The sequence below is a fragment of the Chiloscyllium punctatum genome, chromosome 14 (genome assembly GCF_047496795.1).
Source record: "Chiloscyllium punctatum isolate Juve2018m chromosome 14, sChiPun1.3, whole genome shotgun sequence".
NCBI classification, from domain to species: domain Eukaryota; kingdom Metazoa; phylum Chordata; class Chondrichthyes; order Orectolobiformes; family Hemiscylliidae; genus Chiloscyllium; species Chiloscyllium punctatum.
In genome coordinates this window covers 28660457-28673187 of record NC_092752.1, presented here as the reverse complement: position 1 = coordinate 28673187, position 12731 = coordinate 28660457, and the positions used below count along the sequence as shown (strand labels likewise).

The 12731-nt window shown below is 41.5% G+C and overlaps 1 protein-coding gene across 2 annotated transcripts in view; it reads right to left on the bottom strand.

The window, feature by feature from the left end:
• The window catches only part of mgst2 (microsomal glutathione S-transferase 2), a 43489-nt gene that overhangs the window by 13204 nt on the left and 17554 nt on the right, over positions 1-12731 (bottom strand). For both annotated transcript variants that reach the window (XM_072584100.1, XM_072584101.1), the window contains exon 3: positions 10048-10118. In XM_072584100.1, coding sequence (XP_072440201.1) covers positions 10048-10118 — 71 coding nt within the window. The remainder of the gene's footprint in view (positions 1-10047; positions 10119-12731) is intronic.

The window sequence follows — 12731 nt, the reverse complement described above, 5'->3', positions numbered from 1 at the left end:
TGTGCAATTAAGCAACATTAGAGCTCAGGAAAAAAAAACTACACTCTCTTTCTATCGGAAAGATGTTGTGAAACTTGAAAGGGTTCAGAAAAGATTTACAAGGATGTTGCCAGGGTTGGAGGTTATGAGCTACAGGGAGAGGCTGAACAGGCTGGGGCTGTTTTCCCTGGAGCACTGGAGGCTGAGGGGTGACCTTATAGAAGTTTACAAAATTATGAGGGGCATGGATAGGGTAAATAAGCAAAGTCTTTTCCCTTGGGCCGGGGAGTCCAGAACTAGAGGGCATAGGTTTAGGGTGAGAGGGGAAAGATATAAAAGAGACCTGAGGGGCAACTTTTCCATGCAAATCATGTGTATGGAATGAGCTGCCAGAGGATGTGGTGGAGGCTGGTACAATTGTAACATTTAAGAGGCATTTGGATGGGTATATGAATAGGAAGGGTTTGGAGGGATATGGGCCGGGTGCTGGCAGGTGGGACTAGATTGGGTTGGGATATCTGGTCGGCATGGATGGGTGGACTAAAAGGTCTGTTTTCATGCTGTACATCTCTAGGACTCTAGTACTAGCTTGGTGCAGGTAGCTGTCTATGAAAATCTTAAGTTGTGCCTGTGACCAGGTGCTGGAGTGCTACATCCAGAATCCAAGGGGCACAGTTCCCAGAACGGAGAGAAATACCAGGAGCAAGTGCCTTTTGAGGGACATCTGAGGTTAACTCCTCAGGTGAGATGAATTGGAATCTATTTTAATGCTGTGTCTTGAAATCTCATTATATTATGCCACTAACTATTGCGGCTGGAGAGATGGTTAAGAAATCCATAGGTTCTGTCTTACTTACATTTTCTATTTGGAGTGGTCTAGAGGGTATCTTACTCTAGTTAAGAATTTGCCTCATGCTAAATCCAGCTATTAGAACAGTATATCCAACCTTGCGCAATCTAAACCTCTTTGACAAAAGTATTTGCATTTTTTGGATAAGTTTTGTTTTAAAGCACTTGTTAATATTGTTCAACACAAGAAACCTTTGACATTTTTGAAGTACAAACCTAATACAATTTGAGGCCTATTGCATTGATAATATCATTCCCCATTAAATTTAAACTTTATTGTCAACAGTGGAAGAGTGCAAGTAGAAAAGGACTCAGTGCACCAATCAACTTCAGTCATAACATCTTTCACCAAGTGAACTGGACAGCTATAAACCTGCAGAACTGAACTCTAAGTGAGGGAGACCAGTAACAGAGAACACCAGCCCTTGAGACTCTTTTGCAGTTTCCTTAGATCTTGTCTTTCATTTCTATTTAGCCCCCACCTTCCTGCTGTATTCTCCATACTCCGTGACTTCTTTACAATGTACGGGTCTGTATGTGCGATAGAACGAGTGAATGTGAAGACAGAACAGGTTGGGAGTGGGTGAGGGTTGGGATAGAGAGCATGGAAGGGACGGGTTGGGGGGGAAATCAAAAAATGGGTGAGGCAGGAAGGAGGCAGATTAAAAAATGGGTGAGGGTGGTGAAGGTGGGAGGGTCAAGAGCAGGGAAGAGAGGCAGGAGGGAGGCATTGATCAGGAGAGGGAGAGACAGCAGGAAAGTGGGTAGCATGTAGGTTGGAGGAACAAGTGAGGAAGGGACATGCAGCTGCAAAGGAGAGATGTTTGGGAAGCTGGAATGGTGTGACAGTGGGAGAGAGGGGAAGAAAAGGAGAGCACGTGCAGGAGAGAGAGCGTGCAGAGTGAACAACAAAGAAAAAAGAGAACACAAGATCACGTGGTCCTGAGGAAGAGGCAGGGATGAAAGTACAGCATGATCCTGACCCAGCTGGTGGGATGTTTCCTTTGTTTTATGTGAAGAAGCACCTCACCATTCCTTCAGCAACTGCACCTCAAACTAATCTTTCAGAACTTCAAAGTAATTTCATACATAACATTGACAAAAGCTTAACACAAATTTTATAATTACAGTCAATTGATGTGTTGATTCAATTGCACATTCACATTTGATGGGTCATGTATTCGATACTAATTCACAACTGAGCCTGTTTTAGTGCTTCAAAGTGGATGCCAGCGCTAACAATCCGAGGATAGATTTTAATCTATCCAGAAGTCTTTCCTCATGCTCTCTCAGCTTTAGGCCATGCATCCTGCTGTCTTAACAGACCATCATCCTGTCACAATCTGGCCCTGAATAGCACTTCCTCCTGTCTTTCCATCAGCTTCACTGTGACTCAGAAACAAAACAAGGCTATCATTTCCCACAGAAGGCACATTAACAGTCACATTAACTGGTATTAACAATCATGTCCTTGAATGCACAGAAAGTCAGAACTACGGACAAAGATGTTACACAGTAGGTTATGCATAAATCTGTCGTGTGACAGCTCATTGACTTTAGTATTGGTGGTCTATTTGGTACAAAAGTGATTTAATCTCAGCCTGTTTCACGTTTCCTTTTGCAGTCTCTGTTCAGTCACTAGTGGTATGCTTAGTCAAGCAACAAAACAAACCTCAGACATCAGCAAAACCGCTCATAGATAAAGCTTTGCACCTAAATAAATTACTTGGCCTGTTTCTTTCCAGGAAACTATTCCCTCCAATTCTCTCCCCAAGAATTAGCAGAAAACATAGAAAATAGGAACAGGAGTAGGCCTTTAAGCCTGTGCTGCTATTCATTAGGATCATGGCGAAATCATCGAACTCAGTGCCCCGATTCTGCCTTCTTCCCATTACCTGCATCCCGACATCTATCTCCTTCTGGTAAACATTCAATGTTTGGCCTCAACCACTTTCCAAAGCAGAGAATTCCACAGCTCACCACCCTCAAAGTAACTTCGCCTTACTTCAGTGCTAAATGGTCTAGCTTGCGTCTTTAGCCTGGTAACAGGGAGCATCTTTCCTGTATTTATCCTGTCCAGCTCTGTTAGAGGTTTGCAGGTTTCTCAGATACTCACCTCATTCTACCAAACGCTAGTGAACATAGTTCTGGAATCCATCCGCAAGTCAATTTTTTTGCAAGCTGGAACTCAACGCAAGGCAATGGAAAGCAGCTGTTTGTACATTCGGGAAACACTCCTATTTTGGGTCTTTCAAATTAGAACCATGCATGGGATCGTATTCGTAAGTATGAGCATCCATGAGGCGGATGTTCATAAATCAGCAACACCCTGTAGTCTGAACCAAGTCTGGTATACAGTGCAGAGTAATAAAGGTTGTAACTTTCATATTGTGTGTTAACTCAGTGGTTAGCACTGCTGCCTCACAGCACCAGGGACCTGGATTTGATTCCACCCTCAGGCGACTGTCTGTGTGGAGTTTGCACATTCTCCCTATGGCTGCGTGGGATTCCTCTGGGTGCTCCAGTTACCTCCCAAAGTCCAAAGATGTGCAGGTCAGGTGGATTGGCCATGCTAAATTGTCCGTAGTGTTCAGGGATGTGCAGGCTAGGTGGATTAGCCATATAGTCTAGGGAGGTGGACCCAGGTGGGATGCGGTTTGGAGAGGTGGTGTAGATTCGATGGGCTGATTGGCCTGCTTCCACACAGTAGGGAACAGTACAGCACACGAACAGGCCCTTCGGCCCACCATATCTGTGTCAACTATGGTGCCATTCTCTACTGCACATGGTCCATACCCCTCTTTTCCCTGCCTGTTCATGTGTCTGTCTAAGCACTTCTTAAATGTTACTATTGGCTCTGCTTCTACCACCTTCCCTGGCAGCATGTTCCAGGCACCTACCACCCTCTTTGTAAAAAAAACTTTGCCCCTCTCATCGATGCCCCCTTGTATTTAGCATTTCCATCTTGGGAAAAAGATTCTGACTATCCACCCTATCCATGCCTCTCAAATTTTTTAAGCTTCTATCAGGTCACCCTTCAGCCTCTGATGCCATAGTGTCAATCCAATTGTGTGCAACCTCTCCTTATATTTAACCACTCCAATCCAGGCATCATCCTGGTAAATCTCTTTTGCACCCTCCCCAAGGCCTCCACATTCTTCCTATAGTGTGGGGAACAGACGTCCATGCAATATTCCAAACGTGGCCTAATTAGAGTCTTATACAGCTCCAACATAAATAGAAACATAAACCAGTTTTTAACTTATTGATCGCTCAAACCTTTTAAATGAGAAAGATCTTAAAAAGACGAGGAGCCTTTTCTTTTCATTTTAAAACACAGAATGGTTCGTGCATGGAATGAACTTCCAAAGGAAGTGGTGGATGTGGATATGTTTAAAAGACATTTGGATAAGAACATGAATAAGAAATATTTGCAGGGATATGGGCCAAGTGCAGGTAGGTGGGATTAATTCAGTTTGGGATTATGGTCAGCAATGGACTGGTTGGACTGAAGGGTCTGCTGTACAACTCAGTGTCATATTGTCAACTTTAATTGAATAAATTCAAAACTATGTAAATTACAAGATTGAAAATGCTCCATGCAGAGTGATTTTGTGCCCCAAGTCCTTCAAATCTAGCTGATTCAACCTTTCGTTTGTGTTCAGGGTAGCAGAGGAGCACTCTAACTGGAAAATACCTCAAATGATCAGATAATGCAGCCATGCTCAATTGTTAGATTCACACATGTGGAATAATTCCTCTCCTGCTGGGCAGGGATACCTGAGCATTTCGAGGGCTGGTGGAATGATGTCTCAGCACAAGATAGAACCACAGGGCAAGAGAGAATCAGAGGAGTACAAGGTTGTAAACAGTTTACCTCAATATATTTTCTAAACTCTTGCCATAGTGTTTATGGATACAACATTTAATATCAAAATGCATCTGCTCCACCTTGAAAACTGATCAAATAAAACAGCATATTTCAAATTTGTATTTTTTTGAGCATTGAATTGATTTTCCAATTTTGAAATACTCTATTGAAACTACAAATCAAAAAATTAATTTCTAATGGAAAAAAAAATCAATGTATGACACTAGAGATATTTGTTTTAATAACAGTTAACTCCTAAATGAGAAGATGGTACAGATTTATAACCAGCTTTCTTACAATTAATTTGACCTTCCCAGATGATTCATTTGATTTGTCTCATCAGATCTTCAGGTTGAAATGTGACTGTGTGGGACCAGTAATGAACATATTAATTCATTCCCATGAAATTTCTCATTTCTGCGTTTTGAAAGAAGAAATTTACTCACTTGAGTTAAGAGCTTCATTAAAATGGCAAACAGATATTTCATGTAAAAACATTCATACAGTCATCAGTAATTTTACACAGGATAATGTGAACCCCCTCCTGTTTTAAGTTCTCAATCTTTCTGATGGCAGCACTGAAACTTACCACACTTTCACACTAGGGATCCTGTAACTGGCCAGGAAAGCCCTTGATTCTAGTGGGCATCAAGAGTGCTCAGGAAAAATACAATAAGGGTAGAGTTTCTCTCACTCTGCTCCAAGTTCCCTAACTTTAAACTCCAGGGTAACACAATGAGAGATATCTCCATTCAAAATGTGATAAGTTTCTCGAATGATTGAAAACGCTAGTGTTCTGGCATGGTGGCTTTTTTTTTGTTATTGTTAAAACCCGCATACTGGAAATATGGAAGTAAATGTTTGACCCGAAGTTGAAAAAGTTCCCGGAGTCTCCAAATCCAAATCAATAGAAGTGGCCCAAAAGTTCTGATTCTTGTCCCAGGCAGTGGAAGGGAAAGTGGGGGAGACAGGAGTTAAAGAGAATCAGACCCTCCAACCCCAGAAACAGTGAAGGCAGCCGGGGATGCAGGCATTGTGAAAGGCCAACTCCAAGAATTGTAAGTGAAAGAATAAAGTAAGAAATAGCCCTCACTACCCCACATACTACTCATGCTCTATCCGTGCTAACTCAACCAAAATGCCATGGAATTTCACACATCCTATAATCAACTTTCTCCCCTCTACCTGCCCCCAGGATCCCCTCACACCTTCCTTGCAAAACAGTATCCCTCCACTTACCTCCATGCTCATCAACACTCCCTATGCCAACTCATGCCAGCCCAGGGCCCCTTTGCCTTTGCACCCTCCATTCCAACATACCCAGGATCCACCATGGGCTCCTGCAGGAGCTATGCTAAGATGAAATAAAACAAAACTTAATTGTCTCTTGCAAACCTTTTATAAATGTCCATATTCATAAGGACCTATTTGATACATTTAAAATTCCTTTAACTACTGAAGACTTACATTAATTCCTTCTTAAAACAATCATATTCATAGCTCCACAAAGACTTAACTACTTGGAGATACCAGTCACACTGAACTACCATGCACTACACCATGATAATATTTGTGGAATCAAATCAGGCAGTACTAATCCTGCAATGATAAAACTCAGGTTTGTACAAACAGACAGCGAAATTGCAAACATAGGATTTCTTTCTTTTTTAAATTGCAAACTTCTTTTTAATAAAAAAAACTTTAGTGGGAAGATTTTAGTGTCTTTAAAGCTCAACAGTTCCAGTAGGATTTTATGCACACTTATGTCTACTGTTATTTTCATCTCTGAAGGGCATCTTGTCTCTCCAAAAGGAGTGATTGAACAAATTCAAAAATGGGTAGTCACCTGCAAATGAGTGACAGCTTTAGCCTCTTTCTTCAAGGTTGGTGGTCTTCAGCTGACTTCAAAAGCTTTACTATATTCAGAAGGTTTTGTTAATAGTTGTTCAATGCAACCTTGGTGTGAATGCTGGGCTGAGTTTCAAGCTCACGAATGCATGCAACTCAGAGCAGGTGGTTTCTATACTTGTGCAATGGAATCTCATTTGCAAATTAGCCAATAATTAGTAATCTTCTAATGGCTTCATCTCAGCAAGGATCATTGAAGAGACTGGCAAGAAAACTTGATCGATTTAAGATGTTATGGATTTTTTAAATGGACTTTGAATACTACTTGTTTATTTTGATAGAGTTATGAGCTTTTCAAAGACTTCTCAAATTTGCTACAGGACTCCTGGGTTTTGCACATATTGGATACTGGGCAATTATGGAGGTGTGAGAGAAGTCGCACCTTCCTCTCCAGAACTGATGGACATCCCGGCGAATGAAAGGGAGTCTTTAAAGCCAGTTGCTTTGGCAACCATCCAACTCGGTCTCCACCTTGGGCCTGCTGTTCCTGACACCAGCCACCTCCACCACCCGCTATAAAAACAGCATGGGTGGACAGTGACAGTCAGGATACAGGATTGGGATGTTTGGGAAATGACTCCATCTCCAGAGTACTAAGAACAAGATAAAAGTTCTGGCCAAGATAAACTGAGCCACATGGTATGTGTTGCACTTACCCTCTCCATTTTCTTTTTGGTTTTTCTCAGTGGTTTGCCTCATTTGCTTTGAGCCATTCATTTACATTGTCATCAAACAGGATCCCTCAGGATCTTGGATATTTCAATTACTACCTTTGCCATTGTTCCATACCCATGCTCCACTCCTAACCTGTGTGTTCTACCTCCACCCCCAAAGTCACCAGCAATTTCACAGCCTTGCACCAAGTTGACTCCTCTTGGTGAAATTTTAGCTGAGGAAGAGGCACTCTTACTTCCAAGAGGAGGAGGGCTGGACAGCCAAGTTCCAAAGAGCAGAATGGCCTATTCATGCTCCTATTTTCTATATGTTCCTACTACTATGGACTTAGATGTATCATAGAAAGCTGAACCTACCAAGGCAGTGTTAATAGATGACTTCATTGGCAAAGGAACTGCTTTCAAAATTGCTTTAGGCCCAGGTATAGTTTCAGGTTAAGTTCATGCTTGAAGTTACAGACATACGTTTGAAGCTTCAAGGATATGCCAGAGGCTAGAGGCTGGAGGCTCATCCAAAATTGTCATTATATTTCCTATAAGCATTTGCTTGGATTCCAGAGACAGCTCACAGGTCTCCAGAGTTCTTATTTGAGTCAGAAAGGCCAAAAGGTGGAGACTGAGATAAATGGTTGCCAAAGCAACTGATTTTCAAAGGCCTACCTCCTTTTGCTGGGAGGCTCACTTAGTTCTGAAGAAGGTGTGGCTTCCCCCACATCTCCACACTTACCCAGAATTCACTCTCTACAGAATCCATGAGCCCCATAAATTTGGAAAGTCTTTGTTTATTTTGATGAGCTTTTCAAACAGTACTTTAAAGTCCATTTTAAAAACCCGTAACCATTTTAAATCTCAATATAATAAAGTTTCCTTGCCAGCCTCTTCAACAAGCCTTGCTGAGTGAAGCCATTAGAAGATTTACAAATCAGCCAATAATTAATAATGAGGTTCCATAGCAGAAATATCTGTTATCAGCATATGTACTGAGAATGTGATGAGCAGCTACGTAAATGCAAAGTTATTATTTCTCCTTTCTCCTCCCTCCCTCTCTCTCCAGCCATTAAATTAGCTCAGTATTCTTTATTTTCTTCCTAACGCTGCTTGGAAAACAGAATATGAATTTTAAGGTGCTTCTTTTCTGCATTGCTTTCCTCCCTTCTCTTAATAACTTTTCTTCATTTCTCACTCCTGTTATTCTTCTGGCTTTCTATCTCAAAGTTTTCATGGTTTTGCCTTCCTTCTATTTGAGTTTCACTACAACTTACTGATTAAGTCCTTGCATTAAACATCAAAATAGATCATTTTCTCAGAATATGCAGACAACGTGGCATTGATTAACAGGATTTACCTCATTTACTCCGTATTTCCCTTTAGACACCAATACCCAGAGACCTTACATGCCCTACTAAAAGTTATTGTTTATGATCAAACTACAAAGTAATTCTGCACGGAGCTGACTGAATTTGCCTTAACTGTAGAATGCCAAAAGTGCTGGGCATCCTCAAAGAGATCAGCAGCAGTCACCCTTTAAGTATGCAAGCATGCCTTGATGAGACTTCTTTTTTTCCCTGGTAAGGATTATTTGTAAACCTTTTCAAAGGTGATATTCTTCTTACAACAATTTCTGGAGATTTCCATTTGCAGGTTCTCAAAGGTTTGCTGAACCGAACTATACTTCAGATGAGTTCAGGCAGTGACATTTGGCAACAACATCGATCACAGTAGCATCACAAGCGAGGTTGATCCTGTCTTTGTCTAGTGGTTAGATGTATATTTGTTGAGATTCATCCCGAGCAGCTCCGTGACTCTGTGCTCTGTTGTCTGCTTCCCAGGACCGATACAGAGACAATTGCGCCTGGAGGACCATCAACTCCGTGAAAGCCGCTCTTTGGTCTGCCCGAAACTGGTTGGTCTTCCAGAGCAAGGAACTGACCTCAACCAAGTGTTGCAGACTGGCACATTCCAAGGTCCAGGACTATGTGCTGAGGGCTGCACTAAAACTCATGGCAGCTGCTGCCAAGGCAAACTGGGGAAAAACCACTGTCTGAGGGCTTTCTCCTGAAGTTAAATGGGGGCATGTGCAGATATTGGACCTTCCCAGTGTCTCATGTCAATAAAACCTTGCACAAGTAAGAAATGCCTTTGCTTTATTTGTTGGATACAGTCAAACTCCGATGTTTGTTTCTCTTCGTATGTTACAGTCCGGAACTGAACTGCTTTAGTGACAATGTGTATAAAGATATCTTTATGAACAAAGTATGTTTTTAATTTCAAAAATAGGCTGGTGGTTACAAGTAAGTAGAGAATAGATCACTAAACAGAGAGCAGGCCAATTTTGTTCCAGGTTGCTCATGTGTACTAAGGCTAGCAACATTGGTCAGCTACTAACTGGGCTGAAATCTGCTATGTCAGCATTGACCAGGAAAGGAATCCTGAGACTTGTCCACTCTACACAGCTTAGTATTGCCCTGGCTACTACAGTTATCCACTGAACCATGTTAGGAACTAAGAAAACTTAAAGCTATTTTTCATTTTCTTTCAGTCTCCCTGTTCCCTACAGATGTCCACGATTCTGTTATAGTAGATAGTGGGAGGGAAATCACCAAGTTTCATAATACCTTCAACTTAACCTCCTTATAAAGGAAACAATGGAGAAAACGTTCAGCCTATGCCTCATAGATAATGGATGCCATGCAAATGAACTGGCTTTGCTGAAGACCAAGAGTGTGTATTTGGAAAGACCGCTTCTTCAAAAACATTACTACTCACCTTGATTAAAGAACATTCCAGAAGTCCAAAATAGAACCAAGAACATGGGATAGAATTCAACAGAGTTCTGCCTGCAGGGATTTAAAAGCAACAAGCATGAAATCAATTTCAATGGATGTTTCCAAAATATTTAATTAAAATTGCTTTGAAACGTCCACCCCCAAATTTTCTCCTAACCTCCCTTGAAGGTGCTGAATCATGTTGGGAATTATCTCCACGCAATTCTGATGAAAGATGACAAATTTTAAACTTTAAATATTTTATAGCATCAGCAGGGATGAGGCGATAAGACCTGATGAGTATAATGGAGCTTAACATGTAAAAGTAGGAGGTCGTTGCTTCGGCAAGAAGAGTAGAGTATTATTGAAATGGAGTGAAACTGCAAAATATGGTGGCAGAGGGACTTGGTCACTTTTATACATGAATCCTAAAAAAAAAATTCAGCACACAGACCCAGTAAATATAATCAAGGTAGTAAATGGAATATCAGCTTTTAGTGCAATGAGAATGAAATATAAAAGTACAAAAGTTTGGCTTCAACTGTACAGGACATTACCGACACCACATCTAGAGTACAAGTACAGTTTTGATCACCTTACCTGGAAGGGATAGATTTGTATTGGAAGCAGTTCACTAGGCGGATTTCTGGAGTGAGGAATTTGTCTTATGAGGAAGAGTTGGAAGGAGGAGAAGTAATCTTGTTGAAGCTTTAAGGATCCTAGCATAGGTTAACAGGATAAATGCTGAGAGGATGTTCCCCTTGTATCTAGGACTAAGGAGCAATGATTCAAACAAAGTGGTTTCCAGTTAAGATGGAAATGAGGAGAAATTTCTGGATGTTGAGTTCAAAGTTCATTTTTAGATGTTTTGTCACTATTATAGGTAACATCTTCAGTGAGATGCTACTGATTGATCTGAACTGCTTTAGTGACAATGTGTATAAAGATGTCTTTAAGAACAAAGTATGTTTATAATTTCAAAAATAGGCTGTGGTTACAAGTATGTACTTGTTTAGAGAATAGATTACTGCACAGAAATCAGACCAATTTTTTTTCCAGGTAGCTCATGTGTACTGAGGCTAGCAACATTGGTCAGCTAATGCATTGCTGATGATTCCTGCTTTCTACTTATATATTTGGGTTTCTTTGGATTGATGATGTCATTTCCTGTTTTTTTTCCCACAGGGTGGTAAATCCCATCCAAGTCAGTGTGTTTGTTGCTAAAGTCCCGGTTGGAATTCCATGCTTCTAGGAAACCTCGTGCGTGTCTCTGTTTGGCTTGTCCTAGGATGGATGTGTTGTCCCAGTCAAAGTGGTGTCCTTCCTCATCGGTATGTAAGGGTATTAGTGAGAGAGGGTCATGTTGTTTTGTGGCTGGTTGATGTTCATGTATCTTGGTGGCTAGTTTTCTGCCTGTTTGTCCAATGTAGTGTTTGTTGCAGTCATTAGTTTTGCCTGTTGTCTGTATAGGGTCTTTCAAGTTCATTAGCTGCTGTTTTACTGTGTTGGCGGGTTTGTGGGCTACCATGATGCCAAGGGGTCTGAGTAGAAATTTCTCTGAGGGTCACTGGTCTTTGGAACTTCTCTTCCCCAGCGAGCACTGCCGGCTGTACCATTAAATCCACTCAAAGTTGAGTTAGACGAGAGGATCGAGGGTTTTGGGGATGGGTAGGAGAGTGAAAATAAAGCCACCCAGATTAGTCATGATGTTACCGAACAGAGAGCAGGTGGAAGAGCCAAATGGCTCTTTCTGTCATTTTCCCTTCATTCTATGTTAGATCCTGGAGAACAGGCTTGAATCTTATTCTGTTGCAACTGAAACCAAGATCCACGCTGCCAATTTACAAGAGCAAAGAGAGGGCAGAGGTGGAACCGGAATTCTGTCCAGCTTGATTCTGTGCTCACCATCCACACACACAAGCTTACTTAAAAAATAAATTCTAGCTGAGATTTATTGCTCTGTTGTTAACATCTCCATGAGAAAACATTCTTTAAAAGAGAAATGCAGCACAATTAAGCTATGAACGTTGTGAGTTACAGCTAACTCGGAGTCAGAGCTGAAGCAGCAGCATGCACTTTCTACACGTGTGTTGTGTTCTGGAACCATGGATAGTGCTGCTAGAAGCTCCAAATTTTCTTCCAGTACATTAACCCCTCTCTCATTCTTACCTTTGCCATTGGGAGGTGCTGAATGAAGGTGCAGCTTGATACACAACGTGTTTGGCCACATTAGGAATGCAACTTCCTTGGCATCTTAGCTCTGGGGTGGGATTCAAAGCCAGGGCTTTGACAGGAAGGTATGACAGTCAGTGCACTACAAGGGTCAGGTGAATAACCAAGGTCTTTTTCCCAGGATAGGGAAATCCAAAACTAGAGGGCATAGGTTTAAGGTGAAAGGGGAAAATTTTAAAAGGGGACCTAAGGGGCAACCTTTTCACACAGAGGGTGGTGCATGTATGGAATGAGCTGCCAGAGGAAGTGGTGGGGACTACTACTCCTCCACATCCACTGGCAGCTCATTCCAAACAACATTTAGAAGGCATCTGGATGGGTAGATGCTCTTCGGGGGGGCCAGTATGATTCTATGATTCCGATTTCACCAGAAATTAAATTACCCTTTGAAAGAAACATACTGCTGCTTGTCACTTTAAAGATTTTAAGCCAAAAATACTTCCCTTTTTAAAA